Source organism: Centruroides vittatus, unplaced genomic scaffold (assembly GCF_030686945.1).
Source record: "Centruroides vittatus isolate TY-2023 unplaced genomic scaffold, ASM3068694v2 contig_347, whole genome shotgun sequence".
In the NCBI taxonomy this organism is placed as follows: Eukaryota; Metazoa; Arthropoda; class Arachnida; order Scorpiones; family Buthidae; genus Centruroides; species Centruroides vittatus.
The window spans coordinates 2,200,320-2,223,804 of NW_027122171.1; the positions used below are offsets into that span (position 1 = coordinate 2,200,320).

General features: G+C 33.7%; 1 protein-coding gene across 4 annotated transcripts in view; it reads right to left on the minus strand.

The window, feature by feature from the left end:
- Positions 1-15: 15 nt before the first annotated feature.
- Positions 16-23,485, minus strand: part of LOC136974310 (cilia- and flagella-associated protein 43-like) — a 124,541-nt gene continuing 101,071 nt past the window's right edge. For 3 of the 4 annotated variants that reach the window (XM_067269154.1, XM_067269156.1, XM_067269153.1), the window contains 5 exons: positions 11,640-11,672; positions 11,438-11,515; positions 11,243-11,368; positions 7,115-7,219; positions 16-182 (listed from right to left, as the gene is read on the minus strand). In XM_067269154.1, coding sequence (XP_067125255.1) covers positions 45-182; positions 7,115-7,219; positions 11,243-11,368; positions 11,438-11,515; positions 11,640-11,672 — 480 coding nt within the window. In that variant the 3' untranslated portion in view covers positions 16-44. The remainder of the gene's footprint in view (positions 183-7,114; positions 7,220-11,242; positions 11,369-11,437; positions 11,516-11,639; positions 11,673-23,485) is intronic. The other variant, XM_067269155.1, reaches the window with a different exon arrangement.

Genomic DNA, 23,485 nt, shown 5'->3' on the forward strand with positions numbered 1-23,485 from the left:
ATCTAACAGTACAATTAATTTATTAGTAGTAATTATAAAATAGATTAATATATAAAAGATCTTACTTCGTAAATGAGATTTTCCATTTCTCTTGACCATTTAATTTGTTCTAATTCTATTAACTCTTTCTCTGGTTGCTTGGGTAAAGGATAATTTTCAACTTTTACATTACTATAAAATCCCTAAAACACAATGTATAGTAATTTTAAATCTATCAAAGTATTTTAAATCAGTGTTTTTTTAACTTTTTTTTTGACCTTTTCCCCTTTTGAGCTTAATGGTCCCCCCATAATTGTAGCTTGGGGAAAAATTAAAAAATAAACATTAAAAATTTCACTACTTTTTTCAATATTACTAGATGGATTTTTAATTCAAATAATTTTAGCATATTTATTAATTACTACATGTATATCTACTTATACATTCATTTTTTAAAATAACATATGTAATAAATTGATGTTTTGTTTGCATTTCTTCATGCAGTGCTGCTCGATCACTCTTAGCAAAGCGTTTCTAAACAAAGCACTATAATGTAGCAAACTGTTTCTAAACATTTGCTACAAGGAGTTGCTGCAGCAAAGATAAAGCAGCTTTTACATCCACTACACATGAAAAGCAAAATTGATACTCGTGTGTATAATATGATATTATGCTGCAAAAATAAAAAGTTCAAAGTGACTGTTGATTAAAATATTGTAAAAAGATAAGGAGGATTAAATTTTATAAAATGACCGAAAGTTATCTACAGAATAAGAAAATACTATATTTTAAATATAATTATCTATCTCCTATCTCTTTGTTCACATTTTCAAAAAGAGAAATGCTCAATTCTTTATATCTCTTTATTTAAATATTGTAGTTTTTTTTAACTAAACCACTACTTTTGGCTGTAACTGGAATTAAAAGATTGATTACTACATCCATCTTTAGCTCAAGTTGAAAGTGTTTCTAAACTATAATGCAGTGACATGTAGTGATAACTGCTTGTGATGTCATTTTCTCTACATTCTCGCTACATAAAGAAACACGACCTTACTTTATTCTGCACTCTTAAAACCTATAACTGGTGTGATATAAAAAACAAAGGATGCAGATCACCTCAAACATTTTCGAACTGCTGTCAGTTCTTCCTCAGGTGTGAGACTGAATAACTGATGGGACAGAGTGAACCATTAAAGGAAATACGAGAAACAATTATAAGGTGTTACATGAGATGTGTGTGTGTTTGTCTAGTTGACCTACCATGACCTTAAAGTTTAGAGTCCATCAACGCCTGCCATGCTGTCGACAGAATCAACTCATCCTTAAAATTGATGCACTTCTCATTGAGGGACGATTTGTAGATTTGAATGGCCTCAAGCCACTTAAGGTGTTTCTTGTGTGACGTAGTGTGTACAAGTTTTGCCTAGTGGAAGGCTGCCACAATGTCTGGGTCGGCGGTGTACGTGGCGAGGGCGGAAGTACCTCTCTGATGATGTATGTCTGCTATATGTTCCTGCACTCTGACTTCCAAAGAGTGTTTTGTGGATCTGATGTAAAGAAGGTCCCTATCAAACCTGTTGTCCCTAATGGGAATACTATATACTCCAGGGAGTCTGTTCTGTTTGGGGGGTCTTTTCCATTGCAAAGGATGTCAAAGTTGGTAGGACATCTCCTGTACGTGATCTGAATATCTCTTTTTTTTTTTTTTTTGCTATCTCAGTATAGAGTGTTTTTAGGTATGGATTGAACGTGATAGGGATCCATTGTACCTCGTGGAGAGGGCGCTAGGGACTGGCTGAACCACGTCAGGGGGGGTTGTTATTCTGGCGGGCGGTCATGATGATGCATTGCGGGTGTGTGCTGTGCAATCAATCTATCAATTTATGCGTAAACCTCGGAAACCCATGGGAAGAGGCAAGACGGTAGATATGTAGAAGTTCTGCAGCAAGTGCTTGTGTAGTAGATGAATGAGAAAATGCCCTCTTAATTAAAGCATTGTATGCCGCAATCTTATAGGGGAACAGGTCACATGAGCCAACAGGGATGTATGTGGAGGTGGAACTTGGTTTGCGGTGTGGCCATCGGCCATATTATTTGAGTAGTTATATTTTTTATATGTAATATAAGTTAGTTTTAGTAATTCTTTGTCTCTTTATCTTATCTATCCTCTAAAACTTTCCTTTCTACTTCTTGTACCCTCTGGGTGGGATTACCGTTTCAAAGAAGTAAACGATGGAAACAATAGAAGAGCAAAACCCCAAGGGCTTCGGAGGGAGCAGGAGAGTCACTTTTGGACTGGACGGCGGAGAGAGAAGGTGGACAAAGGATTGAGCTCGAATGAAGTGCATAGGTTAGCAGCAGAAAGAAAAGTAACAAAGACTACGAGCCGAAAAGGTTAGGCCTGAGAAAGGAGGGGAATTTTTGAGACTACCGCAGAGAGAGCTAAAGAGAACTACAGAAGAACGAGAAATTCACCGAGGGAACGGAAAGTTCACAATAATCAAGAAGGACTCGAGTGGGTGTCCCACCAAAGCAGAGATACAAAGAAAAGAAAATTCCGGGTATTTTCACTCTTCTCCTATTTCTACCTCTACCTAATTTCACTTTTTCTTCTCTTATAGTTATAAGTAGGATAAGCTTAGTTTTAAGGTCTGTGCATGTCGGATTTTGTTGGGTTCCGTTTCGAATATGTCCATTGTTGTATACTAAGGGACAAAACGCCTGTACGATGTTTTACTTTGTAAAGTTGGGATCCACAAAGAACCTTTTTTGTTCTTTTCTGGCAAAAATAAAAGTCATATATTGTTAAAAGCAAAATCTGATCTGTTTATTTTGTATCGGTCCGTTCGTGGAACATATTACACCTTGCCACGAATCACCACAGCGGTATATGGATGTGTGCACACCCGTCTCATGTACTCTTGGCTGGCTCGAACAAGCCAGCCGTTCTGTTGACAGCATGGCAGGCGTTGATGGACTTCAAACTTTAAGGTCATGGTAGGTCAACTAGACGAACACACACACATCTCATGTAACATCTTATAATTGTTTCTCGTATTTCCTTTAATGGTTCACTCTGTCCCATCAGTTATTCAGTCTCACACCTGAGGAAGAACTGACAGCAGTTCGAAAATGTTTGAGGTGATCTGCATCCTTTGTTTTTTTATATCACACCAGTTATAGGTTCTAAGAGTGAAGTATTTTACACATCCCGGTGTTTTGCAGTGTAATGTAGTATATTTTTACTTACTTTATTCACCTGACATTAGTGTTGACAGACATGTGAAATTTAAAATCAGTAGATGTAATAAAAAATTTTTGGTAGATTTTGTATAAATTCAGTAGATTTGAATTGATTGAAATGTAAACCCTAAAATAACTTAACACAGAAAAATGGGCTTTCATCACTTTTGTAATAAAAGCTTCCACATGTGAGTCATCAAAAGTACAATTTTGCATTGTAAAAAACGAAAACTTAAAATTCTTTGTCCTGAAAATATAGTTCCAGACACTTAAAATTAAAAAATAGCAAATTAATGCCTCAACATAATGATCAATTTGCTTACCATTTTTGTTAATCACTTTAAAAAATATGATTTGACATTGATTTGATCAACTCACAAAGAATTTCATTGAAATTTTATTCCATTTTTGCAGTATAGCTTCTTTCAGGTCCTCAAGATATGAATACTGCTTTTCATGAACATAAACTGATCTTCACAAAATAGCACACACATTTTCCATCAGATTCAAGTCTGGAGAACAAAGCAGGCCAATCTAAAACTGGGACCCCATTACTTAAAAACCACTCACAAATGGTTTTAGCAGTGTGTACAGATGAATAATCTGTTAAAGATAAAAGTGAGAGACTTATTTCCTTTTATTGAAAATCTGAATATTCTTCCAATGACTGTTGATAATATGCTACTTTCAAGCAGCCATTAATGAAAGTGATTGATGTTTTTCCTCTCCTGAGAATCCCACCCAAGTCATCAATAATCCATCGCCATGCTGTAATTTGAAAAAGTGTTTTCTTTTCCGGGTTGCACTAATAAGCTCTGAGTAAGATTTCAATATCAACCAATTTCTGAGTAAGCTCAACCATCATGATCACTGTCTATATTAAACATGTTTTTTCATCAAACCATATAATACCCTTCCACTGTTCAGTCTAGTTCATTCTTTCTTTGGCCCACTAAAATCTCTGTAGTTCATTCAGATTATTTAGCTTTGGAGACACTTTTAGATGCTTGTCAATAAAGTGAGGTTTTGATTTTACAGTTCTGCCAATTGAAGATTGTGAGATATTGATATCTGGTCTCAATGCTATCTGTTGAGTTGTCGTGTTATTACTTGAAATATGTCTTACCACCAACTCCCTTCAGTTATGTAGTAATTTTAGATGAACTTCCTGAAGTTTTTTTAATCCATATGTTTCTCTCAACTCCAGATAACTTAATCACTTACATAAAGTAGTACTAAATTCCTTTCCAATTTTTCTAGATGATATTCCATGTCCATGAAGAGTTGATATTTGCCTCTTCTCAAAATTTGTTAAGGCACATCCTTTTCCCATTTTCTTTGCACTTCAGCAAGTAAAGTTACTTGACATTTTGCCTTAGAAATAAATGTTATGCAATTAAAAGCTGGTTCAAACTTGTAATTTGTTAAATTTTTTTTGTTTTTATAGTTTTTGTTTTTAAATTTAATTTTCTCTTACATTTACAAAAATAAAAGTGACATATTCAATAAATTATATTTGCTTTATGCTTAAATGAAAATATTTGCATAAAAGTTTTATGTAAATAAACATGTATTTTTTTAATTAGAATTTTCAGAATGGATTTAATTTTATGGAACACACCTTACATATGGTTTTACAGGTATTCCTTGATTAATACAATTAATTCATCCCTCAACGATACCACTTAAATCAAAATTGTATTAATCAAATACAGTGGCACCTTGGTATTCAACCGAACAATCACCACCCACTAGAACAAATTTTCGGCTAATAACAAATATTTTAATTTTAATTTTGCCATCCATAATAAAGTATTCTATGATAAAAATAAGTAACTAATTTAAAAATAAAGTGAAACTGTAGAGCTGTCTACCTTCATCAGACAAAATTATACTCAATCCAGTTTTTCCTCCACTTAATGTATACAGAAATCAATATTCATACAAACAGTGAGACACTAAGATTTGTTGCAAGTTCACAAGTTATTATTTGTCATTTTTAACAATTTCTTTCTGAAATTTCTCTTCATCAACAGCTTTTGGGCATCCCTTTTGTATCCTTTAGTTTATTTTGAAAGTTTATTTGGAAAACTAAAAGTTTTCCAAATAAACTTTCAAAACAGTATTTGACATGCCCAGTATTTAGGAGCATCATCCCCATGCACAGTAAGAATACTTTTTACTCATCATATCCTTTACAAAGCATAAAAAGTACAGCAAGACCCTGCTTAACGTGAGGGATGCGTTCCTAGATGACAAAACGCTAAGCAAAACAGCATTAAATGAGGTCATTTTAACAGAGTAAATAGGGATAGGTGAACACGTGACCAAAAATAAAAAGATTTTACATTGTTTAGAAAAAAAATATATATATATTTCTTACTAGACTATACAATACATGAGACCATTTCTATTGGTCCCTTCACATGCTTTCTTAGAGGTATTAACAAGTCTACAGCGGAACTGTCCTTTTATTTGAGGCTACTGTCTGCCAACAAATGTAAAAAAGTTAAAAGTCCTCTAGTGGTGGCTTACATAATCTTTAAAAATAAATTATTACATTAAAAATTGCTGGGATGATTTCATATTTAGATTTTACATTGATTTTAGGTTATTTTTATATTAATTTTTATACTAATATATGCTAAATAACGCATTAACATGTGCACACAGAAGTGTAAAGTTCATTTTTTGTGACGAAGGTCCTGGCTCTTCTGAAATTCTTAAGATCGCATCCAAAACGCCTCATTTTTCTTTTGCCCTCCTTTCAAAATCTGGATCATTCACTACAATTTGATCAACGATTTCGGTTATCATTACCAAACTTAACTAAGGAAATCTGTAGAGAAATTCTTTGGGTTCTTTGTTTTCAGAATCTCTATTTTCCAGTTCTACACCTTTTTGCTACCTTTTGCTGATTGGTTTATGTTCGTAAATAATTGTATTATGTATGAATCAATAAAATGCCACAAAAATTAAAATCAGCATAAATTTTGAGCGTTTTTTAGTTGATTTTCAATATAACACAGTCTGCAGACTGTGTTATATTGAATCAGGTTAAGTGAGGTAGCGTTAAGTGGGGTCTTACTGTATACAATATGCCTAATATGCATTTTATCCTGAGACATTTTAATTTGATTTTATGCAAACAAAATGCAAAATTTTAAAATAAGCTTTTAACTGAAGAATACAATATCACATTAGCAGTAATATGATAAATTCCACAACCATCCTAATTAAACTACAGATTTATATTGGAAATCACCTCGGGCACAAAAATAGCAAATTCATCAATACTTTATTTGCCAAGAAAAACATATCTATGTTAAGTAAAGACAGCCGTTAAAGCCATGTTAATTAAAATTTCTGCCACTTATATAAAAGGATTGTCGCAATTAATTTCATGTATTAATCAAATCCCACATTAAGCAAAACTGCATTAAGTGAGGGATACCTGTACTATGTATAATTGTTATTTTTTTAAATATTTAAGTTTGACTCCATGCTCAATTTTATGCCAATTTCAGAAGCAAACAAATGGTGACACTAAATTGAAATTTTACAATATATGCACCATATACGTCTATATGCAATAGATGTATATTTTAATAGTAAACATCCTTTGGAAAAAAAAAATGAAAATGACATGCATTATGTACACATGCAAGATTTAACATATCTTCATTTACTTGAAGCAAATATATGTATAGTGTTTAGTAACAAATAAAACATTTTAGGTTCAAAATTTCCTTATGAAATTTACCTTTGTATTTTATTTAAACATAATATTTTAATAATTTACATACATTTCTCTAATAATTTATTTTTTTATATAATTTTAATATTTTATTCCGACTAGGATCCTGTTTTAAATAATAATGACACTTACCCATAAGCAAATTCCTTTTTCTTCCATATTCTCCCAACATTCTGTTTTTAAAATTTCAATATTTTTTTTCAATTTTAAATAACTTTCTTGAAGCTCTTCTTTGATCTAAACAGAAAATAAAAGATTTCAAAATATTGATGAGTTGTGTAATTGATGTAACATAAGAAATTAAATGATATTTTACTGATCTGTAACATGCATGCAGATAAAAATTAAATAAGAATATCCAATCAAGCATTGGAAACATTTCAGATTTTATTGATAATAATACACCTACATTTTTAAAGTGGGTGTATTATTAGCAATTTGTCATAAAATGGGGGGATTAAAGTGGATGTATTATTTATGACTAAATTTGAATCATTCTTTTATTTTTTTTTGTGATCTGGAAGAGACTAAAAATAGATTAAATGTAATTTGAATAAAATTAACATTTAGTAAAAACTTTACTGTGTAAAATGTAAAACTGTAAAGTCAATTAGCAATGGTCATCTTCAATACTTTTTCACTCACAGAGGATGAGAAAATGGGATCCATTAATAATCCTTCAAGTTTGATGCACATTTCACTCTTCAAGCAAATGAAACATATACCTGCTGATTGTTCAAACAGGCACATGCAGTCGGAAGGTGAATCATTTGATAAATTCTTGATTGACCTTAGAACCAAAATTTGGGAATGGAATTTTAGTATACAGGAGGACAGTCTCTTAAGAGATGAAATAGTGCAGGGCATACACTCCGATACAATTAGAGAACAATTGCTCAGAGAACCCATTCTGGATCGTGGATCGTGCTATTCAGATCTGTAGAGCAAGCAAGTCAGCATCCATTCAGTTGTGAGAGATGCAACCTAGAATAGAATTGGTGAACAGTGACATGAATTTGCTAAAATTCCCGAAAAAGAAGATGATCCCAACAACTCAGGCAAGTAATGCTGCAGAGCGTTTGTGTTGGCAATGCGACATGCAGCACGAGTATCTAAAGTGTCCAGCATTTAAGGTTCACTGCTGTCAGTATTCAAAAAAGGGTCATTATGCTAGAAATTGTCCTTCTAGATGGCAAAAGTTGCAGCAGACAAAAACTCAATCTCATTTGCTGAGTAGAAATAGTTTAACCGAAGTTGCAGTGCCCGATAATATTTTTAGAGGTATTGGCTGTATCACAGATTTTGTATATGACAGAATTAATAGACAATCCTGTTCTTTGCATGCATCCCATGCGAAGAACACCACAGATTGAGAAGGAAGCATTTGCAATGTGGCATGGGCATATAAAGTTCCACGACTACATCTATGGGAAGCAGTTAACAATTGAAACTGACCATAAGCCATTACAAAGCATTTCAAAAAAGTCCCTGAACACAGCACCATCTCGATTACAACATCTGTTATTCGACATTCTCCAATATGCACTAACAGTGGTATACAAGAGTGGCTGAGACATCCCCATGGCCGATGCTCTAAGCCAGAACTGTGCAACGGTAATTTCCTGTGACCCACTAGATGATTTTATTGTTGCTATAGACGTTCCCCACTGGAGGAATGAAAAGTAACTGACTTACAACAAGTTTGGAGAAGGATACGAAACTACAGTAACTTATTATGATCATACAAGCAGGCTGGCCAGACTCAATTGATCAAATTCCAGTTGCCATTTGTGAACTATCAGTGTATGAAGGACTCATCTTTAAAGGGAAAAGACTCCTAATGCCTTTAAAACTCTGTCCTGCTTATCTCTGGAAGTTGCACTTGGGCCACCCCGGAATTCAATTAATGTTCAATCAAGCTAGACAAATCATTTTTTGGCCAGGTATGACCCACGAGATAGAGAACATTACTGCAGCTTGTCACATTTGCCAGGCCAAAGCTTATGCTCCTGATCCGGAGTCTCCTCATGAAGCCAAGGATAATGTGGCAGTGTCTAGTGAGACACTGCCACATTATCCTTGGCAGTGTCTCACCAGTGATTTGTTTGAGGTGGCAGGTGACACCTATGTGCTAGTGGCTGACAGTTACTCAGGTTTCTTTGATTACAAAAGCTAAACAATCCCACCACGTTAGCAGTCATAAACTTTTAAAAGCACGTCTTTGCAGTGCATGGAATTCCAGACACCCTGGAATCTGACAATGAGCCTCAATACTCTTCACATCAGTTCCGTCAATTCTGTTAACAGTGGAAGATAAATCACGTGACTGCCTCTTCCAAATATCCTCAGTCTGATGAGCTGACTGACAGGTATGTACAAATGGCCAAATCCATCATCAAACAATGTTGTGCAGATGAAACAGATAAATGCTTAGCACTTCTTAATTGGCAGAATTTACCATGCAGTGGTCTTGGATCCCCTGCACAGCATCTGTTTGGGAGGCAGACTGCAACATTATTCCCAATTTATCTATCTGCAAGTTCCGTAGAATTTCAAGATGTTTTCCCCAAACTACAAACCAATTGCACCACTCAAGCACAGTGTCGTTGGGCCGTTGAACAGCCTTCATTCCCCAAGCATTCATTAGTAAGATTTCAAACTCCTCATAGGCAATGGGTCACTGGCAATAGTGAAAAAGCAACTTCCTCATTTCTACTTATTGCATACTACAGATGGTTTGTTGCTACATTGTAATTCTTCAATGGTAATGCCAACCAAGGCCCAGTTCCTACTTACTGTTACCCCAGCACTTCTTGCACAGGACCTTACTGCACACTACTACAGGAAAGTAATACTCAGCTGGCCGACCATGAATCCACAGTCAAGGCATGGTTACAATGATTCGCTCCAGCAGAATTGTACGTCCTCCAAATAGATTAAACTTGTAAACTAGTTCAGTTCAATGTATTTGCGATCTAGCAAGGTCTAAAAAAAAAGAAAGGGAGATGTCACAAGTGAGTGTCGGTTAGACAGGTGGCCTGACCACTGATAAATGGCACTGAGCCTGGTCTACTGCATGTGGAAGATATCCTTTGTCTATGTCCCCAGTTCTGTGTGAGAACTCATGCTGGACACTACTGTAGTTACATGGCTCTTTGTTACCATCAATAAAGTTTACTCAGTCTCTGTAGGTCTATTCTACTTATTTTAAACTATTCAACGTAACATAATATTACACATGATAGTCTGTTATATTGAGCTTTTACTGTATTATTATTCTTTAGTTGTTAGTTATGTACTGTAATTTCCTGTATATAAACCAAACCAGTGTACTATTGATATATCCCAGAGAAAATGTCTAGGATGAAAACAAAAACATTGCATACCTTATATCACTATATACGCTGCACCTCCAAAGTTGCCATTTAAAATCCATCATTTAATCGGTATGCAGTTTAAAAGACCTCTGATAACAATAATGATAATGATAAATACTAAAAAATAACTTCAAACAATTAAATAGAAAGCAATTTTAATGTCAATAATATCTGTAATATATTTGACAACTGAAGAGCCACCTGAGGTCACAATAAATCTAATGTAAAAACATAGCTGACATTACTCTTGGTAGAATGTTTGCCTTAACAGATACAAAGTAAATTAGCTATAAATAAAGTAATTTCCATTAATAGTATCATTGTTGATTTTACTAAAAGTTGGCATAGATTCTATAACATCCAATGATATCGGTTTGAGCATTGGCTGCTAAGCTCTTAACATATGTTAAAATTAACAGTTAACTTCTAAACAGAACTTTGAGAATCATTATATTGAAAAAAGAATTACCAGAAATTTATCAACTTTCAAGATAAAACTACTAGCAGTGACGTCTAACAATATCAATTAAAATGCATGTTGATACACACAAAATAGAAAACAACTGAAGTTAAGGCATTCTGGATAAATTATGACATAGTAAGAATATATAAAGCTGTAAAAAATTTTCCATATTTTTTAAAGACACTCTTGGTAAGTTTAGACAAAAGAAAAGTTGTTGATGAGTTCATTATTCTAATTTAAAATGATTGATGGCACATAAGTACTTGCTCTCAAACTGACTTTTAAACACAGACAACCTACAGATCATTCTCAGGAAATTACAGTACAGTGTTAAAATCAATAAAATATAAAATCCATGAATGTTTTTATAACTTATAAATTTTCTACAACTTTATCAAAAAAATTTATCATTATTATTACGTGATCCATTTTCATTTGAATCTGTGACTGTAATTTCTCAATTTCTGCAGGTTCAAATACAAATTCATTAAAAGATAAGCGATCTTGTTCTGGAAGCAATTCATTATTCTTCATCAATTCTTCAAGCTAAGAACATGCACATTATATATAAAACTTTATACTGTAGAAACAATTATTATTTAGTATAAGACTTACTTGTAATTGTAATCCTACTACTTCTGAGCAAATTCTTGATTTTTCTTCTGAAAACTTTTGTATTTCAAGTTGTTTTTTCTATTAAGGGTAATAATTTATTGCATTTGATATAAATTAAATTGTTACACAAAAAACTAATTTCAATAATTAAAGAAACTTTTAATTATTTTAGTTTTAATAAAGTATAAATGTATAAACTTACTCTTTCTTCAAGGCTTTCTAACCAAGTTGGAAGCTTTAAACATCAAAAATATAAAAATATATATTAATATCTAATTATATATTGTAGATATAATAACAATATTTTTATGATCATACTATAATTTTTTAATTATATCATTATTTTCTTGACAACATCAAAAACTGACTTCTTATTTTATACTTTAAGTACTTTGAACTTTCAAAATTTTTTTTTAATCACTTAAACAGTCCATAGAACTACAACTATTATTAAAATAATTTACTATCTTTTAAATAAAATTTTATTCTGTTTAAAATTATCTATATATATATATAAAATTGAATTCACATCTATCTGAGTATCACAGCTAAACCAATTTCTATGAAACTTTGTAATATATCAGGATAGTCCAAGAAAAAATATAGGCTACTTTCCATTTCCAAAATTATTTGATTTTATAAGCTTTGATAGAATTACACTATCATTTGCAAGTGTAAATAGTTTACATCTAGTTCTTATCAGATCTTTTGCAGGAATAAAACCTGAGGTGAGTGGGTGTGAAAATAACCATAAAATTCAGATACAATAGACTAATATTGTGGTCGTTATAGGTGAAAATGGATATTAGTGAAAGCTGATCAAAACAAATTTGATTGGTCAGCCTATTATTTGAGTAATATTTGTGGTACTGAACTTATGATCAATGCTGTTCTTACTTGTGTCAGACTGTCAGTAAGTTTGTAAAATTTCTTTCCATGTAAAATTGTTTTTTGTCAGATTTATCATATTCTAAGTTTATTACAATTTTGTACATATTCTGTTCCCTTATATACATTTTTGTGTATATGTTTATATAAATATATTAACTATACTTAATTATTATTTTCCTGAGCAAATCTGGGTACAACTAATAGAAATACCCATAAACTTTAATTTGGTGAATATAATTTTAAACAAAAACATTAAAATAAAGAAAAAAACTGAAAAAGTTAGTAATTTTTAGACATAATAATCAATTTAATAATAATAATATATGTTAAGCATTATTATTAGCAGTGCTTTGGTCAGTGAAGCATTCGGTCAGCACTTTGTGATTGAATTGTATGTCATTGTCTTATGTCTTAACATAATAATACAGTTATTAAACAAAAAAAAATTGATATCCAAACAAAAACACCTGAGATGTAAAAAATGTGCACTAAATAAAAATTTATGATCAAGTAAAAATTTTGACTAAATTGTTGTAAGTTTTTTCTTGGAATAAATTTTTTTCATCTCAGATGTTTTCGTTTGGATATCAATTGTTTTTTGATTAATAATTGTATTACATCAAGACATAGGACAATGATATTGTGGATAGCCCAGGAGGTATGACGAAGTCGTACCTCTTTTTGTCAGGTAACAGGTCATTGAGACCTGCCCACTAGTCAGAGGATGGTTGGGTTACTTTCAATGGTCCCGAGGAGTTGGGATTATTTTTGTCAAATCAAGTGGAGATGGTGGGTGAGGTCTTCGATAAGGTAATGGTGATATACAAGTAAATGACACCATTTAACAATGAAACAGAGATTTATTAGACAACAAAAATGACTATTACAAACTCTAACATCAAGAAATTTTCCAACTTAATTCCTGAGCTTCCTAATACATGAAGGGGAGCCAAGAGAAAGTTTACATTAATTCATTATCATACCTCTTGGTTTAATTTAACAGAGCAGTGTATCTTGTCTTGGAGAGACTCTGCAGGAATCTTCCATGGATTGGGTCTGAATTGAGCCCAGTTTCCTTGAGGGTTGAACGGCTCTTCGGTAGGCTGAGGGTTGCTCAGGATTCGACTGGCACTTGTCTTGGCCACCACACCTTTTTTCGGATGCTTGATAACAGATGCTCTCCACTTCTCTTGGGTCATCCCCCCCTTTATACCCTGAATCACGTTATCCTTTTTCTCCAATCATAAATTTAAGTGATTAGATCCCGGTGACACATTTCTGAGTTCTGGGGGGGGAAAGGAAATGACTCTGGAGAAGGAAATGCGATCATCCTCCAATCATAAGATTTCAACAAAACTTTTGAAAGAGGGGGAAAAATGGAAGTTCCCCCTTTTCATCAACTCCGACCCTCACAATATACAGTTCAATTGCTGAGTGCTGACCAACATACTGCCAACCAAACACTTTCAATATTTATTTCAGTGACACTGATCGATGCACCACCAACTGAATGCACCACCACCCAACACACCATTGACCAAACACTTTCAACGTTCATTTTGATTGGTGCCGACCAAATGTTTTTCATACACCATTTAGAAAAATTGTTAAAAAAGCTTTAATTCTCATAAATTTGAGCTTTTGTTATTCTAGATAATATCTTGAATAAAATTCATTTGTTTTGATGAAATTTTATCCTTATAAGTATAGAATTAAGCCATATAACTAAAATAGTTCTGTGGGAACCCCGTGAACTTTGACCTATCATCCAGAAAGTTTTGCCAGCACCTCACTGATAAAGAGAAAAGCTTGAGTTTAAAATTTGAGCTTACTAGACCCAGTAGTATTTTCTATATGAGTGTCTGCAGAGTCAGATAAAGAAAAAAAAAATACAGCTTTTTTGGAAATTTTTGCACTTTTCAATTGTTTATATTTTGGTAATCACTTTAGGGAAAATGTTTACATTTTGCAAACTACCTAAAAAGACAATTCTTGTTCAAACAAGATATTCAGAATTATTTTAGACATTTGGGGTGGAGAAATTGAACCCCAAAAATCAGTAATTCTGATTCCTATATATATAGTCAGTCAGTGACTTTTTTTACTTGGTGGAGAGTCACTGCTGTGACTTTTGACATATAATAATGCTTTAGCACAAGTGTTCCTCATGTGGTCATTAGCATCCCTGAGGGAGGAGTCAATTTATCAGCAGAGTCAGTAAATTACAAGGGATCATTTCAGGACCAATGAAAAATAATAATATATATTTAAATTTCATTAGCGTCAAAAACAAAATTTAATATTTGATTTATGCTTAATGAAAAATTATTATTGTAATTTTTATTTGTAATCAATTTTATTTTGTATCAATACAAAAAGGAACCATCAAATTAAATCTAATATTGAAAAGGGAGTCAACAAACAATAATAATACTATTATTACTAATTTAGACCTATGTTTATTATTGACAGCCATTGTTTTGCCACATATTTCAAATTTTTATCACATTGAGATAACAGTGGCATCAAATCTTTGACTATATGACATACAACCTAACTTCTCTCAACTGAACTTCTATAGAAAATTTTGAATTGTTTATAACTATGTATGGTTGGACATTTTTATGAAGAGGAATTACACCATCACTCAAAAGCCAACATTATTTTTTCTTACAGTCTGTTTCAATTTCTTCAGACGGAATAGTTAATAGTTATCTGTGTGGATACGATCAAGGAATTCAAAACCAGATGTGTCCCAAAAGATTGTGGTTATACTTTTTCAGCTGAAAGCATAAGTTTTGTGGCTAAACGCCATTATTGTAATGTATAGTTTTAATTAGTCTAACGTATTTTATTGTATATTAGAATATATTTTCCTTTCTCCTTCCTAGTACTATAATCTTCCCTTCTTGGTATTTTCTCCTGACCGGTGCGTAACGGCTCAACAGCAGGTGGCCCCTTAGGACAATGAACGGTATGCGGCCCTCAGGCTATAACGGGGACAAAGGAGGTCATTCTTTGGTAAAGACTCGAGAAGGAAAGACGCGAGAGGTAGCTCTCCACTATGTTTTTGGGACCACGTGGAGAGAACAAAGAAGTACGAAGGAAAGTAGAAAAATTCGTAAGAAGAGAAGTTCAAGAATATTTTTTGCCCCCATCGGTCAAGGAATTTACGTTTTAGTGACAAAGTTACATCGTGATTAAGAAGAGGTTGTGGCTAGATGCCATTTGTGTAATGTATAGTTATATTTTATTTTATCTTAGAATATATTTTTCCTTCTCTTTCCTATTCCTATTATCTTTACTTCCTGGAACCCTTCCCCGACCGGTGCTTAACGGCTTAACAATAGGCGACCCCATTATGGACAATAGGACTGTACGCAGCCCTCAGGGGTAGAACTAAGACAAAGGAGTCACTTTTGAGCAAGAGCTGAAGGAGGAAAGACGAGAAAAGGAGAGCTCCCGTATGCGTCTTTGAGACCACGTGGGTGAAGACAAAGAGGACTTTATGTTTAGTGAATATATTGACTGTTTTTTCGTCATTAAGAAGAGATCCGTCAATACACCGTTATATGTACCGTTATATGCACCTCATCGTATTAGCGCCAAAACAGTTGGGTACCCATTTCTTTTTTTTCTTCTCCTATCCATTATTTTATTGTCCTAAATTCTTCTATCGTTCTGCATTAGTTATAATTAATTATAAATTTAGAAGTAAGGTCTATATATATTTGTAATCACCCTTTGTAAGATAGTTATTTATGTATCGGAATAGTCGTCACGAGACCTGAAGCTTATGTTATTAATTTTTTTGTCGGGTTCCGTACTAATATATACCTGTGTCGGGGATAGAGATATTATAGCTGGCATCCCACAATCCTTCCTGTATCTATATACGCGAATAAAAGATCCTGTTGTAAAAAATTATTCCAGTTTCTTTGTATACTACATTTGCGAAATTCACAAGGTCCACCAACCATTGTATATAACGCACCGTGATAACACCTTAAAATTTGGGTACCCTTTTCTCTTTCAGTCTATCCTTTTACTTTATTCGTCCTCATTGTCCCATTATCCTAATTTAGTTATAATTTAGTTATAAGTTTAGTTATAAGGTGTATATATTTATGTGTCGGGAAGAAATACTTTTTTGTATTGCTGGCATCCTATAAGTTCCTGTATATTATCACGCGAATTAAAGATTCTGTTTTTTTCAAAATCCAAGATTCTTTGTAATCGGTATTCGCATAGCTCACAGTTTAAACTTCTTTGCTTTCAAAAAACATTAGATTACAAACACTAATGGTCCCTTCCCTTACAATTTTACAACTGATCCATTCATCCACAAATAAACAATGCAAACCTGAATAATATTGTAGAAGAACACAAAATAAATCATAATCTATATATCAATGTAATAAATCATGTAATCCTTTTTTGTGATCTCTTGTGTATTACAACAATAAAAATAATTCATATAAATGGATAAAAATAATAATTAAGTATATAAAAAAATGCTCATGCCCAAATTTTGATATATTTTGTTTCAAATTAAAAAAAGAAAGTCAACTTAACTGAAAATTTTTATTAATTATTTTTTTAATTTTGATATAAAAATAATTTATTTATTACGAATTTGTTAATAATAAGAAGTTCTGAATATTATTGTATATCATTAGTAACAGGGTGAGACAAAAAATCTGGACTGTTTTTAAAATATAATATTTTATCAAAAAATTGAAGTAATTATTAAATATTATTGTGAGATCCAGGGTGTGATTAATTAGTTGAACTAATATGTAGTTATACAGTGGAAAAAACCCAGATCTCCAACTGGCAGTTCCATTGCCCTCTGACTGATAGATAAAAGATGATCAAATAACCTTACAAATCAACAATCTTTAACGTTGTTTCAACTATAGTTTCGAGAATAAATCCAAACATACAGTTATTAATCAGGAAAAACATCAAAATCAGTTAAATTATAAGGTAAGAAGAGTCACAACACCTTGATGATAACATCTAAGAACTTCAAATTTGTTCATCTTATATGGTAATAGGAGTTGGAACACCTAATGAAAAGTATCAACAATCCAGCTGGATCTTCAAATTCTTATGGCCCGCTCTGGCCGATGCAATGACACCTCTTGACCTTAAACCACATTAAATCAAAATCACTTAATCCTATTCCCGTAATGCTTAGTGAGTATAAAAAGGGCACACACCTGAAGGTCAGATGGCCACTCTCTCGGAAGCTAGAGGTCAGGCTTCTGTCCACTGCCATTACAGTCGCTCCTCCTGAGATCGAGGAGTGTTTCACTGACCTTCCCATAAACCAGATCAAGATACTTTGGGTCCTTTTCATGAGGTATTCTACTTGGAGATATATGTAAACTCTCTCTCAATAAATTAGAAGTATAGTTAGTTAGTTAAGTAGAAGTTAAGTAGTTATTTCCTGGAGTAGAAATGTTTTACTCCGCATGTAACTCTTTATGTTCATCATTAAACTTTTGTTATTTGTTAACCTCATAACCTGTCTTTACTTGGAAAAATGGTCACCCTATCAATGGACTCATCGCACCTCCCCGTTTGACATTAGAAAAAAGCCCTCCTACATAATTCTAACATGGTATAGCCATCCAGTGACAATTGAGTGGTCTTTATCAGACTGATGTCATAAAACAGGTGTAGAGCAATAGCCTTGAACCACCAGCTTCTCACATTACAAATCATTTTAAAAGAAATTTTATTTACAATAGTATAGAATTCATGAACACAATCATATGGCCCATGGTCGGCAATGTGCCATAAGTTTGTTTTGATACTCATGCAACTCCTTTGAACTGCCTTCGTGTCAATTTTTTTCAGTGAAAGTGCAATTCTTTGGATCAGTTGTGTGATATATTTTGCTTACTTGTATACTATTTATGCCAATTATCCAAAGAAATCCTCAACTGGCTAGCATTGTGGCAGATTTGACAAATCATGTTCTTTGGGTATAAAAGGAATGGCTTTGCCGAACTGCAGAGTCAAATTTGCATAGTGAGACAAAGCTTTGTCGGACCAAAAGATGAAATCATCATTATGGTGGTGCTTGTTAAGAAAAGGGATTAGAATTTTCTTTAGACAATTGTTTTGATATGTGTCAGCATCAATTGCAAGGGATACTTTTATATCGATTTTGTTTTCGACACTGTTTCACATAAAAACACGTAGTTAATTAACAATTAACTTTATTCACTCTCAGATACAACTGACTGGAATGACAACTACTCAAGAACTCTCTCAGACAAACAAAAAATATGTAGGAATTTTCTTGTTTGACTTGACACTCAGATCAAGTTACAACAGATCTTCCTCCTCTAAAACGAAATCTCAGAGATGTGCAGGTAATGTCTGTGTTCTAGAGCTCCTTCTAACCGGTGGTAATTTTGTCCTGATGTTGATTATTCTGGGGAGCTGGATGTTGCCTGTTCTGGATTGGTTGTTCTCTTCGAGCTATCAGTTGATCAATATGTCTCCTTTCTATAGTTCCTTCTGGTGAAGCTATCATGTATGTATATTGTCTGGTCTTCTTTGTCACCTTACCTGGTTTCCACTTCTTTGTGTCTCTATAGCACCTGTAATTGATGTTGTCTCCTATCTGGAATTCTTGTATTCTTATTTCCTCTTTTCTATCCTTATATAGGTGTGGATTTAGTCAATCATAGACGGTGCTTAGTCTTCTTTCCATCAACAGTTCTGCTGCTGTTTTTCCTGTAGTGCTACTAGGTGTTGTGTGTAAGCTAAACAAAAGTCTGGGGAGCAACACCTCACTTTTTTCTTGGCTGTGATGTAATTTTTTGATTCTCCTCTTTATAGTTTGCACTTGTCTCTCTACTTGTCTGTTAGAAGACGGATGATATGGAGGGGCAAATAGGTGCTGAATCCCATCTTTTCGTATAAATTCTTTTATTTCTTGGAATTCAAAGCTTTGATGATTGTCTGATACAATTGTATTTGGTAGTCCATGTGTACTAAATATTCTTCTCAATAATTTCATGGTTTCCTGGGTTGACTGTGTTTGTACTACTTCTACCTCCACCCATTTCAAATAAGCATCCACTAGAATGAAATATGTATGTCCATAATGTGGTCTTGCATGATCAACGTGTACTCAGTCCCAGGGTCCCGAGGGTGATGGCCAATGAGTGTCTTTAACTGGGGTTGGGTTTGGCCTCTGTTCTTGGCATTTTCAACACATGGATACTGTCTCTTCGATTTGGGAGTCCATTTCAGGCCACTAAAAATAGCTCCTGACTGTTCTTTTCATTCTAGACATGCCCTTGTGTGAAGTATAACAGATGTAATAGCTACGGTTGCAAGGTTCTAGGGATAACTACTCTTTGTCCCCATAAAATGCAACATTAAGTCAATCAACATTAATGCAATCACCATTAGTCATCTCTGCTGACCGACGATGTTCAATCCTATATGAGTATGCTGCTAATCTCAAACAACAACGAATCATTCTGGGTGAGATTAATTCAGGAATTGGTTTAGCAGGGTTCAAAAGTCCCACAACTGGCTTACAATATGTATATATAGTAAAATTTTAGGCAGCTAGGTAATTATGAAATTTTGTGATGCCAAAGATTATAGCTAATACTTCTCTCTCAAATTGTGAACAATTTCTTTCTGCTGGATGGAGTGTCCTCGATGCATAGTATATAGGAGCTTCTGATCCATCTGGTAATATGTGAGAAAGTACTGCTCCAACTCCATATGGTGAAGCATCACATGACAACAAACTGGTTTATTTAAATCATAATGGATTAATAATGTTTCTGGTGTTAGCATCTTTTTTATTTTCACAAATGCTTTGCTGTGTTCTTTTTTCCAGATCCATGGTTTGTTTTTGTCTGACAAGGGGAGGTCACGACCTGGGAAATTCACTTTGGGATGAGACTTGGTATATAGGTAGTACTCCTTTAGGATGTTCAATCCTCAAAACAAGAAAGCGCAATGGCCAGCCAATTTTAAGAAAAAGGCCTTTAAAAATTTTAGCTCAGCTTATGTACTAATAAGTTTTGTTGGGTCAGCAGTTGCTCAGCAGTTACTCAGCAGCTCAGTTGACATCGTTCTTGGCTATCGCCAAGTCGTTCAGGGTTCAGATCTCGATTAGTATTTTTTTTTTTCTTTCTAAAAAGTTTTTAAAATAAGCATTTTGACTATATATAAATATTAAAATTTTATTATAATAAATAATTTCATTTAAAATCTTCGTATCTTCGTATCTTCATTCACAGACATTTTACTGTAAAATATTGAAACTATTTGTATTATGGTGTGATATATTACGAAACACTATGATCTCTTCGAAATCCGAAAGTAAACTGACACTCCAAATATCAGTCAGTCCATAAGTCCATGCGCATTTTTATGACCCTGAGAAAAATCTTGTTTTGCTGTTGAAAATGTCAGTCTAATGTGATACTTTTCACACTGAAGTGTTAAATTGGATCTCATTTATATAATGCTGTTGGAATTGGAAACATTTTAGTTGTTTATTTATGTTAAAATGGAAGTAAAGGATGAATATAAAAGACATGTTTTATACTTTTTATTTTTAAGTGGTGAGAATTAATAAGAGTAGTAACCTTCGAAAAATTTGATACAATAGAATAATAAATGAAAACTGTTGTTCCATAACTAATTATTTATAACTATTATTATTAATTATTTTGTATTATTATAATTAAAATGACATGTAATATGTGTTAATCATTTTTTTTAAATGAAATTATTTATTATAATAAAATTTTAATATTTATATATATTCAAAATGCTTATTTTAAAAAATTTTTAGAAAGAAAAAAAAAAATACTAATCGAGACCGAGATTTGAACCCTGAACGACTTGGTGGTAGCCAAGAACGATGTCAACTGAGCTGCTCGGAAGCTGCTGACCTAGCAAAACTTATTAGTACATAAGCTGAGCTATAATTTTTAAAGGCCTTTTTCTTAAAATTGGCTGGCTATTGCACTTTCTTGTTTTGAGGATTGAACATTCTAAAGGAGTACTACCTATATACCAAGTCTCATCTCAAAGTGAATTTCCCAGGTCGTGCCCTCCCCTTGTGAGTCTATATAATGGTTCAACTTCGGTTGCTTTATCTTTCAAAAATCTATCATAGAAGTTTACAAATCCCAAAAATGCCTGTAACTCTTGTTTGTTTTTTGGGTCCTGAACCTGTTGGATCACTGCAATTTTATCTGGTGTGGGTCGAATGCCCTGAGCATCTATCAAATATCCTAAAAATTTGAGTTGATTTGTCTCGAATAGGCATTTGCTTTTGTTCAGTTTTAGTCCAGCTTCTGAAATCCATTTAAGAATTTTCTTCAACATTTGATGTAGGGCTTCTTCATTGAGTCTCGTGACAAGTATATCATCTATCATCACAATTGTCCCTGGAATATCTCCTATGATCTTTTCCATCTCTCTCTGGCAAATAGCTAGACAACTACTCACTCCAAATGGTAATATTTTCATTCTATATAAACCCTTACATGTGTTGGTAGTCAATATCTCAGATGACTCTTGGATCCACAGGAAATTGGGAGTAAGCTTCTTTGAAATCAAGCTTGACAAATACTTTTCCACCAGATAATGAAGCAAGTATATCATTAATGGCTGGCAATGGGTATACATCTATTTCAATTGCCTCTCTGTTTACAGTGCAGTGGTAATCTCCACATAAATGTACACTTTCATCTGGTTTTGTAATGAGTACCACAGGAGTGGCCCACTGATGAAGTCGATTCAACTCTTGTTCTACCTTTGTTCTCAATGCAAAAGGAACCTGTCTTGCCCACATAAAAATAGGCTTAGCTTCTTTATTTATCGCTAAACTGACTGTCTCGCCTCTAAATAGACCCATTTCTGAATTATTGAATAAATGCTGGAATTCTTGTATCAGATCGTCTGTATCATGTTGGTGATATAGTCCCTCTTTTCTGATTCCTAATGGTTCAAACCAATTTCTTCCAACAGGTCCTGGTCCATTTTCTTTAATCACTAACAATGGCAGATTCATAACTTTTCCTTTAAATTGCACCCTCACCACTGTAGTGCCCACTACCTCCAGATTCTTATCTGCCCATGTCTGTAATTTGACTTCTTCCGGTTCTAACTTGTCTCGCTGCATTTTTAATTTCTTTTAAGGTCCATTTGCTCACTACAGTGTAGCGCTTCGTCGCTATTAACTATATGTATATATTTATGTATTTTTTTTTTGTTCGATTGTTCTATTTATATGTTTGTTTTTTCGTTTATGTCGCGTCGCGTATATGTTGTTGTATCGGGTTTTAGATGTGACGCACAGCCATTTTGTTGTGTACCGTACCGTCTGTTGTCGTCATTGCTGTGCCGTGGTTTGTGATTCGCTATTTGGAGGATCACGTGGGAGGAAAAGAAAAAGCTCCCGGATGGTGGGAGATATAAACGGGTGACTTCCACGTGTCGAGATATTTTTTTTTCATTCTTCTCTTTCGTGGATCGGGGATCTGGAGCGGTGAAGAGACGAGAGAAAGGATTCGAAGCAGAGCAGCCGATCAGGAAGAAGAAAAAAAAGACAAGAACCAGCGAGAAGAATCTCATTTCGTAACTACGTGTCCCACGAAATACGGCGACGGTATCTACCATCTTGTAAATGTTTGTATAGTTTTTTAAGGTTTAATCGCGTATTAGTTTTAGTCTCGCGATTAATTACTGTTGTAATCTTAGTGTTATTGTCATCCTTAATTTTGTTAAGAACGCTGTTTGCCTGTTTAAATCAGGCGATCAATTCCCCCTTTTTGTGTGTGTAATTAATAAACCTTTGTTTGTTTATCTATACGCTTCTACCGACTATTCATTTCCACTTCCTTTCATACCCGCAAACCACGTGCTTGCGGAGTCCACAACAGTGTACCCAGCTCCTGAATCAATTTCCATCATGACTGGTATATTTTCAATATTGATTAAGATTTTTAAGGGTGGTATCCTACTTCCTCGTATTTTTGAATAGAGATGTATATTCCTCTACCTGGTTTGATGTCAAATTTTTATGTTTCTCAATTCGGTGTACTCTGGCTCTCTGGCTGGATACCTCTTTCCGTTGTGCCCCAATTTGGTTTC